At 29.0% G+C, this 12,824-nt stretch overlaps 1 protein-coding gene across 1 annotated transcript; it reads left to right on the forward strand.

Moving 5' to 3' along the window:
• Positions 1-1,860: 1,860 nt before the first annotated feature.
• On the forward strand, positions 1,861-3,832 carry LOC124358329. The gene is made up of 4 exons (XM_046810628.1): positions 1,861-2,097; positions 2,898-2,911; positions 3,086-3,109; positions 3,667-3,832. The coding sequence occupies exons 1-4, from the start codon at positions 1,878-1,880 to the stop codon at positions 3,829-3,831; spliced, it is 423 nt and encodes a 140-aa protein (XP_046666584.1). The 5' UTR covers positions 1,861-1,877; the 3' UTR covers position 3,832.
• Positions 3,833-12,824: the final 8,992 nt, after the last annotated feature.

Raw genomic sequence — 12,824 nt, forward strand, 5'->3', positions numbered from 1 at the left:
AAAATTAGGTTTAAAAATAAAATTAAAGCAATGGCTTTTTAACTTTGAGGACACATCAATACTGATACATATTCTGAGATAGTCTGATTTGGTATATTTTGCTGAATGTGAATAAGTTTTGAAATAATATTTTGAGTAAGATTATGCTATTTTTTTGTTATTTTTGTTTCTTTTACAGATACTTAGTACAATATTACAGTTCAATCATTATTGTTATTAGTATTTTCTTTTGTGGAACTTTGTTAATTTCAATTTGATTATATCTTTAGCCACGACATTTTGTTATGTTACTTATGATGTCACATATTTTTTTATTAGAAGTGAAGCTTTGCTTTTGTCTAATTATGTTCTGACTATTGTTTTTTTGTATGTTGTTTTATTGATTTAGGTAGTGTACATACTGTGTTTGGTTAAGATGTTTGCACGAGCTCGTCGCACTATTTATTTTTGTAAAGGTAGACTCTAAGTTATGTTTTTTTATGTATTGCTAAACCATCGCAACTGGTTAAAGATGGTTTAGTATTTTCAAATTGAGTAATTTATGATTAAATTGTAAATATTTATCGAAAATAAAATTGTAAATATTTATCGAAAATAGAATCATTATCTCATTAAAAAAAAAAAAAAAAAAAAAAAAAAAAAAATCTGTGTATATCGGTAAAAGAATTTCTGAAAAAATATTCCTCAAAGCATAAAGATGGAAAATAATATTAACAAATTTAAAAGAAAACTAAAAAACTATTTGATTGATTTAGTGTTTGTATTCAATAGAGGAACTTGAGTATGTTTAGTACCTTTGTATATATAAGTAATGTATGACACTATTCGATGTACCGTATTGTACAACCAATGAATAAAGAATTATTGATTGATTGATTAGATTGATTAATACACTTAAATGTCAGAAAATGTTAAATATACAGTGCTTGATCAGTTGTATAATTTAGATTGTAAACACAAAATTACTTTATAATTTTTACTACAGGTTGAACAAGTGATGAATTTAAACTATCTAACACATTGGAAATACTATTTCAACTCTGTCACAAAACCCACCTTAATGAACAAAGCTATGAATGTTTGCAGATAAGGTATTCGAAAACTGGTTGGCTCCCTGTAGATTGTATATGAAATTTTTAGTGTGTTTTAAGGAAAAACGGGGGGATGGACACAAACCGTCTCAATGAGCCACTCTTTGCCAGACTTCAGGCCATAAAAAACAACAAGAGTATCACGCTTTAAAACATTTTTATAAATAATTACTTGAAATGTTGAATTAACTAGTTTCAAGGATTTTCTGTTCTTCCCTTTATATTGGAAGCAGAACAGAAGCAAGGAAACATACTTTTCAAAGTAGTTTTTTAAGTTTACACAAGCTTGTATATTCTTGATCGGGGTAAACCATCAAAATCAGTTTTATAGCATCAGAAATATTGTAGATTATTCAACTTACTGAAGTTTATAGGGTAGAATGTCTCTCTGTATACAGTTCTGACAGTGCCATAACTCAAGATATAACGTGTAAACATTCCTAGAGCTGAGCTCCTACAAGCTGTACTTCAGAAAGTATAGGAAGAAATAAATCATCTTAATACATAGAATTGACAATCCAGTAATTCAATATTCTGATCAAGTACTTTGGTGAATGGCAATTAATTTTATTTCTATTTTCACTGAATAGACAGTCTGCTTTGTTATAGTGTAAAATTACTAATATTTTGTCATTTGTCTGTTGGCTAGGTATCTTATCCCCCTCCTCCTGCACCCGGGGGTGGGATGTTGGAGTTGAGATTGGCTCCCGACTATTACAACATTAACTTACACCGTTCCGAGTACTACCAACCTCCATCTGAGGTACTCCACTCCCAGCGGCCACTATGCAGACCGTCTATTTCCGGAGTTTTCCAGCAACGAATACCCTGCCTATGCATACGACAACCCCAGCAGCAGTGTCAGCAGTAGTACAACTGCGAGCACACGCACGCGCCACTACACACACAGGCGCACCCCTAGTAATGTCAGTAACGCTTCTAGCTGTGGTGGGACTGCCACTTCCAGTGTTAAACCCTACGTTTAGCCTAGAGGGCGAGACCACTGGTAGGTGTCACATTATATTTATTTTACTATTTGCCTATACTTTATAACCTTAATTTAATCTTATTTTGAACTTAATTTAAAGTTAATTTTATTTAAATTTACATAATACAAAGCAATTTTGATAATATATATTTAAACTAATGAAATATTAATAATTTACCTTGTTTTTATTCAAGTTGTGTAAATTTCCTGTATCTGATAAGAGGATGAGTGGTTGAGAGGGATTGATCCCCGTAACTCCATCTCTTTAATAAATGCATTTTCATTTTCATATTCCTTCAAGTCAGCCATCCTGTCATCTGGTCTCTACCAAAAGCCTCAAAAATACGATTTTTTTTAATACTTCTTCCTCTATTCTAATATTCAATAGGATTCCTTCTACATAGTTTTCTCTAAATTGTTTTTAAATGTAATTGTGTTTTTAAATGTACTGGCAATCTGGAATGCATTTCTTTAAAAAATTGTACTCATGCACATTAAAAGTTATTTATTTTTTATATCTAGTAAATGAACTCAGACTTTAAACATTTAAATGAGATATGAAATAATGATTTAATCATAATAATTGGGAGTGCTGATGGCCGAGTGGTCTGACGTTGGACTTGAGTCTGAGTTAGAGGTAGCACAGGTTCGAATCCTGTCTGTGACTGTTGCAGTTTTTATCAGTACCATCGACCTTGTACTGTATCGACTCTCCTCCTTATTCTGTTTGGTAAAATCCTTCGCACAGGCCAGTGGCCCATGAGGGCGGACAGAATAAGGCATAAAAAAAAAAAAAAAAAAAAAATGGTTTGTTCTAGGAGAGTATCAAACAGTATTATACAGCCTACAGTGGATGGAGTAGGAGTTCCGGAGGAAAGACCGGTTCCAGGCAAAAACTCTATAGACTCTACAGGCTCAGAGCGACCAATGACACTTGAAGTTGGTGGCACCAGACTGCGCTCCAGCTTGAAACGTTACAACTACTCTCCCCGCAATAATACTGGAGGATCTTCTTCCTCTTCTGGTCCCGGTAACTATTATTCATTATTAATCATAATTATTATTTTATGCATAGAGGGACATGCTAAACCCACCTATAACCCAACAATGAATGGATGGATCAGAGTTTATTGCATACCCCTAATACAATAATTGATTTTAGGTGTTATTCAATATGTTGCCATCATTAAAACATGTAATACTGAACAAACATTATTTATTCAGATAGTAATAAGTTTTAAATTATAATTATTATTCGGTCAGTCCACTAACTCAAGTGATAATTAGAAAACACAATATTGACAAACAATATTTCACCTAATTTAGTGCAGATAAGATAACTGAGTTATTTGAGTATCGGAATTAAAAAATAAAAAATAACTGCACTATTTAGAAGAGACAGAGGGTAGTTTATTTTAATTTTATAAATGTGAATAATCAATTTAGTCTTTTAAAATTCTATAATAAAATAGTTAATACATAAAATAACGTGTACTTTGAAGAATCGTTTATTCATTGCTGAGAGATAAACTAATTACTTTTAGTGATATTAATTTTCCAGTATTATTGAATATGTTATCAATGCAGGAACACCAACCAACCCCACGCCACCAGATAGCCTCACCAGCGAGGACAGCAGCTACGTCTCTGCCAAGGAGAGTTCCTCCAACTCCGTGTCTCGTGTGCGGTTCTCTCCCATCACTGCTACCAACCTGCTGGATCTACCAACGCATGGACAGACGCAGGACGTGACGGTACCCTCTGCAGGCCCGCAAACGTGAGACTTCACGCAATAGGCGACCTTCCATCACTGACTTGGAGCGAGAGTTCCTCTCATAGCATCACATTTGGCGTTAGTCACATTGAGGCTGTTTCCCACATGTCTATAGAGCAAACACAGTAGATACATTTTAATGTGTATTTTATAAACACCAACACTAAATTTCTCATTAAGGCGTAAACTAAATTTTTTCTAGCTTGAAATTAATATTTTTAAAGTTGAGATTACTCAAAACATTTTTAAAAGTGTATGTTTTATTTTAAAACACTGGGTAATGGTGTGAATTTCCACTTTTGACTATATTTGGACTTGGACATAGTATTTTAAAAAGAACAAATAAAACAGTTTATTATCAACTTGTAATGAAAAACATTTACATTTATACTTTGATCTACTTAATTGGGACTCATCTCTTCTCTTGATATATTTGTTTCCAAGAGCACATTCTAACTGTCATATTAAAAGATTGGCAACAAATAGTTTCGATGTACATACATACATTTTTCACAGTCACTGCCACGAACATATGGAAGCAGCTTCATGTCAAAGCGCAGCCACAAATACTCTATATCTAGTCGGTTCGAAACAGCTACTCTTAGTGCTTCACTCTTGTACATATTCTACTATTAAGATGTCTTAAGAACTATACAGTACTTTATTTTATCCCTCCTTCATGTTCAAATTTTCATTCACAAGACCTTTATATTGACACATTAATTAATGATTATTCCTAATTTTTTACATGAATAAGACCAAGGTTTGTAATTTTAAATCGAAGTGTATTACTAAGCTTGTGATATTTTTTGTGTAATTTGTACATCTTTGTATAGTTGTACAGCGTAAAAAGGCTTTACTTGCAACCTGATAAAAGAATAATTTTTACTAGATATACTTTTTTATGTTTTTTATAAAATGTGGTCCCTGAGCCAATGTATTATAATCATGCTCACTTAACTTTTTTATTGTATTTTAATTTTTAATTTTTTTTATTTAATAAATGTATAGTCAGAATATGAATCAGGATTGCAAATTTAATTTTAATAACAGTTAAGACAATAAGAGCATTGCTGTTGTAAGATACATAATGCAAAACTATTTTACTATAAAATGCAATTTAGTTTAGGTGTGAAGATTATGATGTATCAATAATTCTCGCCTGATTTTTAACTAGTACGAAGAGTTTTGATTATTTGTTTATTAATGGTCTAAAATGTATCAATTAAAATTTTTTTAACCAATTTAGTGTGTGGATTAAATACAGTATACTTTAAGTCAATGTTTACGTATGAATGCTTTATAAAATTTTTCATTTTAAATTTAATAAAAAAATAAGCAACGTAAGTTCAATTTTATATATTTTTTTATGTATTTTTTAAAACTAACTTTAAGACTTTGTTGATAATTTTTGTTTTTAATTTCTTAAATTTCATATATCCCTTAATGAAATTCCTGAGATGTTTCAAATACACTTCAGAACTCAGCAGAAGCCGTAAACCGCTGAACTAGGTTCATGTAAAGAAGAATCTACTATCTTTTGTTAATTCTTTATGGCTGTTTTTAATAAACATAATTAATTACAAGGGGTGTGCAAATGATCAAAGGTTTGAATGGAAAATAAAGAAATACTAAGATATTATAACATTTCTCATAACATTCACTATTTATCACTTTCGGATGAATGATTATGTTAACCATTCCAACTTATAAAACATGTTTGTTTCCCGGTTGGCCCACAGACAGCCAGAATCTTCTTAATACTCATTACAATGTATTGTATACATTTTAATAATGTGTTCATTCGATATAATTAAATTATTTATGACACACACATATAACTTTTAATATTTTAAATAAAGTTATATATTTTATAGTATTTAAACATAATAAATAAATTCCTTGTATTCATAATAATGACCATTACAGACTGCTTGTAGTTCAAAATTATTTTTTTGTATAATTGCACTTTAAATTTATAAATTTTCATTACTGGTATTTATGGAAGATATGTTATGCAGTCAAATAGAGCCAGCTGTCAAGTATATTTTATTGAAAATTTGTTTTGCTGAATTTAAGCTATAAGTAATAGTTTGTGTAAAACTTAAACAAAATATAACTTAAAACCATATTTCTACGTATTTTTATGTTTGTAGTAAGTTTACTGTAAAAAAAAAATCATTTTTATCAACATTTGATGAGAATATTTTTACTTTAAACTATATTATTCAAAGACGTACAATTAGGTGTGTTTTTATGGTACATTATTTGCACACCTCTTTTCTTCTGTTATATATGTTTTTATTTCTTTTAAAAGGAAACCAATTCATGCTCACAGATTGAAATATGTTGATGTACAAATGAAATTGTAAAACATAATTTGCTTTATATGTTGTTTAATGAATGAGCCTTAATGTAAACAACTATATGAGTCCAACATCTCTCCTCTATCACCTTAAACAATTTAGTAATCAATCTTTTGGCTATAAATCATCTTTAAGTCACTTTAGAGTTTTTCTTTAATATTATGTCAATAAAGGTGACCCATTACAAGTGAACTAATAAAGTATGAATATATGCAGCATTACTCTTAAGTGCAATAATATAGTATTGTATAGGAATTTTTATTTTTATTTATTATTTGTGCAATATAAAACTGTGAACACTACTCCAAAAGTATTCATAGTTTTATGATTTTGTTTAATATTGAAACAATTAATAAAAATGATTTTATACACTTTAGTTAATTACTATATAATATTAACTTTAAAATTTGTGTTTTCAAATATATTACAGTAATATTTTATTTCCGAACAGAAAAAACATAAAACATAAATTTTTAAATACATAAAATGTTTTATTATTATACTCCAACTATGCATAAGTTTGTTGTATGACAGTTTATATTTTCCTAGCTATAATTTATATAAAGCATGAATAGAATGTTTTTAAATCGTAACTTAAATGCGAAAAAGGAAAGCTAGAGATAGTTTAAGGGCCACACACATATTTAGAAATTAATTAGCAATAATTATGACATAATTGTTAAAAAATCAAGTTTATTAGTAATTTTATGTTTGAAAAATTAAGAATATTAATGCATATTTGTTACAAGATTATGGCAAATTTAAAATTGTGTGTTTTGTGGAATTTAGGTACCTAATTAATTTGGACCCAAATTCAGAAAAACTGTCAGTTTTGTTGATATAACAAAAATATGTCCCTCCATCATATGTCCCATTTACTTCATTTAGTATTTCTATGTTTGTATTTTGATGCATACATTACTGATAAATGGTTAAAGTTTCAGTATTATATTTTGTATGATTTTTTTGTGTTGGTCATTAAGCTTCAAGACAAATTCATTACTTCTAAAACATGCGTTGTTCTAAAAATTGTATGTTACTTCCAAGAAACTAACACATCTGAAGAAAATTAAGAAAATATTATTTACAATGACCCAAAAATTAAAATATTTGTAACCTTATTTGTTAAAAGCAGATGACATAATTTTTATTGTTTTTTTGAATGTACAAATGAGTGAATTATATTATATTTATCTATATTTATTTATTGCAGTTTGAAATTAAAATGTTCTGTTAAAATGTTAATTTTCTGTCATTATAGATATATAATGACACAAAATTAGTGATAATTGGAGTGTAGTATAATTTTTTCAAAAATTATTTAATATACTACTAAAATTATGTTTTGTTGTTGCTCAGAGATTATATTCCAGTGATGAATATATTGTTAATAAATATTTTGTGATAACATCCATTTTTAAAACCTAGAACCGTAAGTAATTGGTCAACAATAAACCAAAAATGATGTGTACTCTTTAATTTTGTAATGTGAAGATAAACTTTACATAACCATGATAATACTCCTAATGTTATAATCATACATTACTTGCAATTTTGTAGAATGAAACCTATTTGTAATCTTCTATCTTTTAAAAATTTACTGTTAGTGTGAAAATTTAAAAGACAAAAAAGCACTAAAGTGCTGAACATTAAGAAGACAATTGTTTTAGTTTACGCTATGTACTGATAATAGAATATGTAGTAATGACTATGTTTAGTGTTATTCTATTTTATTTCTGTATCTTATTAATTTGCATTTGACTATTCCAGTTAAGCTGATCCTTTCTTTAGTTTCTGAAATTAACACAGGCCTTCAAATCTGTAACACAAATTATGAAAATAAATTTTATCAGAATTTAATCATAATTTGATTCATCGATATCATTCCGATATGTGCTAGAATGTTTGCAAAGGTAGTCAATGAAGTTCATAGTGGACATGTGTTTAGAGATTGAAAACATCTGTGTATCAGATTAACACAATGTTTAATGCAAAGGCATCATTTTACATAAAATGAAGTTGTTCCAACAAACTTTTATAAACAAAATATATTGTATTGATGGTGATTGGGTAGTGTTTGTGACTTACTACTGAAAATATGTTGCATTGTGAATTGAAATCCATGTTTTAAAGTCTTTAGAAATTATATAGGACTTAAAAAAGAAATAATTTTACTATCAGCAAATTCAGGTTGTAAAATTATCAACAGTAGAAATTAAAAATGGTTGGATATTTCAGATTCAGAGGCAAGGCAGCCCTGGATTGGAGACAAACAGTTTGTGTTGCTTGTTCTTATGCATGGTTTTTTGAGGTTATGTCTTGCTTAAGTGGATGGGTTTTTAATAGTAATTAATAAATTATAAGTAAGTAATTCTTTTATACTCAAAGTATGATTTACCTAAAAACTTAATTCCCAAATGGGTGGTGGTGTATAAGAGTTGTATTTTGTATTTTTATTTATAAAAGCCAGAGGTTGCATGGATAAGAGTAGGATTAATTTAAAACTTTTATAACATTGTTAACATTTGTCAGAGTGGTTTTGTCTTTAAATTTTTATTCAAATGACAGTCAGCCATAAATGAAGGTGGACATTAAAGTAAAAAATAAATTAAAGATATAGTATTCTAGTTCTAGTAATTATGTTATTATTTTAATTTATGATTATATAGTTGTTTATACTTTTAAAAAGTATTTGCCATTTTTTTATTTTGCATGTCACAGAGTAATTATTTTAATGTAAAACATTAATTTTAGATAGTTTATTTTTTAATGATTGAAATGTCATTTTTAATAAAACTACTTGGAGTATTATTTTATTGTAGGTGATTAATTTATTTAATAGATAAAAGCTTAAAGGGGCACTCAGATCAGTAAAATAATTTTTCATAAAAACATTTGAAATAAATATAAAAGTATGTTTGTGATACACCCTTCCTTACCATAACTACAGTATGCTATTAGTTGTGGCAGTAAATGTTGTAGAAATTAACAACATTACATGTACATCTGACTTGACTCCGCGGTTCTACTGGGATGTTTCTTCTAAACATCGCCTAACGAAAGCAATGCAGGCAGATTGGTTTTTCTTTCTGGTAATTTCGTAGAAATATACATGAAAAAAGTTTTTGGTACTTGACCAGGGAACTTAATGTGGCTTTGTGCTAAACTTACTTCAGAAAACCACTAGTTGTTAAAAAGTTTAACTTTTTGTATGAGTTTTAATATCTTTTCCCAGTTCAATATTCAAATTATACATACTTAAGCAAAAAACTGTATACACAGGGTTGTAAATTAAGTCCTAATACACCTGGATATATTCCAAACGGATTTGAGATATCGATGTAAAAACTTCACCATATCTATTAAAATACTTTTATCAACTTTTTGAAGGATAAAAATATTTCCCTTCCCTTTTAAAAAGGGGAATAGAGGGGGTCATTTTAAATTTTCAAATTACAACCCCTATCGTGTGACATATAATATTAAAGGTCTATTCAATTAATATTTTTATCCTTAAAGTCCAAACAAATATTTTAAATAGGTATGGTGAAGTTTTTTTCATTGATATCTCAATTTGTTTGGAATATATCCAGACGTATAAGGACTTGATTTACACCCTGTGTGTGTGTATATACATATATATAAGTAAGTGTACATTTGCGTAAAGCATGTACGTTTTATATCAGTTAAAAAAAAACCCTAGCAAAATCTGCCAAAATGTGCCTGCCAGTATAGAAGTTTCTTGAATGGTCAGTTGGATGGTTAAATTAAGGGTATTATTAATCCATTGTCCCCACTTAAGGCTATAGTATAAAGTTGACTTCTTGTGTAATTGCCATTTTATTTCACATTGACCCATTTTTTAAACTCAAATTATTTTAAAAATAATATTAAATAGTCACTTTTGACCAAATTGTTATTTTGATTGATTCTGCATTGAAAACTGAAGTAATGAGGTGGAAAGTGAAATTATTACTATGCTGAGCACTGTACACTTCATACTGCTGTTTTTGTAAACTTAAGATTATGACGGCATTTATATTAATCTTTTTATAAGATGGATAAGGGACATGCATTATTTTATGTACATTAATTCCCTAATTAATAGATAATTAAAGATTTATAATACGTCAAAATAATAGTTTGTATTTACAGAGAGAGGTTGATAACTATTTATAATAATGGTCCAGGACAAAACAGGTGGTCTATATCTTTTACAATATTAAAAATAAAATTATATTTTTAAATCAGCGACCATGCTGACACTACATGTTTTTTCTTTTATTATCTAGCCCCCTTTCTTTTGGGTTGCTGCATTCACCAAAATCTAAATAAGGTATGTGTCATGGCTTGATTCAGGCAATGTGTTGTGTATAATACCAACTGAATTAGTCCCAATCAACAATACAAACTTTTAAATATTATCCAGATCGTTATTAATTGACAGTGTATTGTTACATTTCTGTTTTTTTCTTGTGTTTTTTTTTTTTATCTTATAAAAAAGAACATTTATTTAGTGAGAGTGGATTATAGTGATAATGGAGATGTGAATTAAAAGATGTCTACCTATTCACCAGATGTCTACATTAATACACATGTGGCTAAATAAGTGAATATCACTAATGCTGAGTGGGGGGGGGGGGGGCCCCTTCAAGTAAATGTTTTATTTATTATCCCAAAATGAAGAATATCTTTGAGTGTAATTTTGTTGGGTGTAACGTTCTTCTATAATGGTTTGTATACATAAATCAGTGTGTTGAATTAAAATTTTTTTTATGTAATAAGTTTTTACATGCACAGGAATTACTTTTTTTAAGCATATTTATACATTTTGGGGCTTTTGTCACCATAAAAAGATGTAAATTAATTCCATTATTATTTGATTAGTGCAATCAAAATTATCTATTTTATAATGAATGATTAACAAATATCACTTAAAAATCAATTATGAAAATAAGATTGTTTTTGTCCTAATAATGTTTGTTAGACAATAAATTACAAAATATAGAATCCTATTTATTATAAACTAATAACTGAAACTCAAATTAATAGAATTCAAAATAAATAAAATCAGAAAAACCAAAGAAAAACTTGAGTATATATTTAGTTTTTATCTGGCAATAAAAAAACAAAAATGGTTAAATGAGTTATGATTGTTAGTAATAATCCAATAGCTATCTAGTAACAATATAACACAATGACAAGAATTAAAGTAATGCCTTGGTAATTTCTATATACAATGCAAACTGCTTTAGCTCAATAACCAGTATGAATTTTAGTATGCTTAATAATCTTAGCACTTTTAGTGCACCAAGATTCAGCCTAAAAGTTGCAGGTGATTAGTTGTGGAAACAGATCTACCATTCAAAACACGTATTAGAAATGGGCCTGAGTATTGATTAGGAAAACTATTTATCAAATTTTGTTGCCTTAATTCCCCCACCCCCCCCCCCCCCCACCCCCCCCCCCCCCCACCCCCCCCCCCCCCCACCCCCCCCCCCCCCCACCCCCCCCCCCCCCCACCCCCCCCCCCCCATGCATTTTATAATTATGTAAACAGGAAAAAATATATGCATTATGAAATAACAAGGGTATAAGATATGATAGTCTTTTGGCCACAAATGTTTCAAATAAAATGAGTATATATAACAATACTCTTTTATTGAGGAAAAAATATAATTTTTGTAAGATTAGTGTCGAGCCAGGTATTGCTGAAAGCATTGGTGTGTTCAGAAGCACTGCATGCAAGACTATGATTTATGTGAATACAAAAATTAACAGATAAGTCTGAGTATGATATAAAGTTAATCATATGTATATCAAATGTCAATAACAAAGACAAATTTGGTTAAAAAATTGCCATCACTAAATGCTATTGTAAATTTTACTAATTTAATCCTTGAAAGTTTAAATACATAATTGTACACAGCCACAATACTATGTGATTTTTTCAAGGCTTTTGACCTTATGGACAGGAAATTATTATTTGGCAAAATGGAAAATTATGGTATTTGAGAAGTGGGATCTAATATTATAAAACGTTATTTTCTTAATCAATTTCAAAACTTGCAACTCTCAAATGCAGGATAAAAAAACGCATTCTGATTGGGAAATAATCAATGATAGCTGCTAACAAGACTAGAGCTACAAGAAGAGATAGGAGATAGATATTAGGCCCACTTAATGTTTCTTATTTTCTAGCAGACCTACCCATAAAAATAAATCGTCATCATTTGTACTATCCAACACACAGATGAAATCTGTGGTTGTCAAGGAGAGGGATTCTCGATTGGGTACCATCATTCTGAACCGTTTTATGATTCTAAAGATCTAGTTTTCAATCAATGCCCTCAAGTTCAATGAAAATAAAATTAATTTAGAATAATAATTATAACATAATGCAGTTTGGGGGGAAAATCACATAAATTAACATTTGTAATCAAATTAAAGATTTTACTTTTACATTGAACAAATATTGTTTTTAAATAAAAAGTATTTTTTCCCTAAAGATATTAGTGAAGAGCTAATTTTGAAGTCTTATCATTAAGACTTCAAATGGAATATTTTTCTTTGTTCCAGATAGTTATTAATTGTTGTTTAACAGT

The sequence above is a fragment of the Homalodisca vitripennis genome, chromosome 3 (genome assembly GCF_021130785.1).
Source record: "Homalodisca vitripennis isolate AUS2020 chromosome 3, UT_GWSS_2.1, whole genome shotgun sequence".
NCBI classification, from domain to species: Eukaryota; Metazoa; Arthropoda; class Insecta; order Hemiptera; family Cicadellidae; genus Homalodisca; species Homalodisca vitripennis.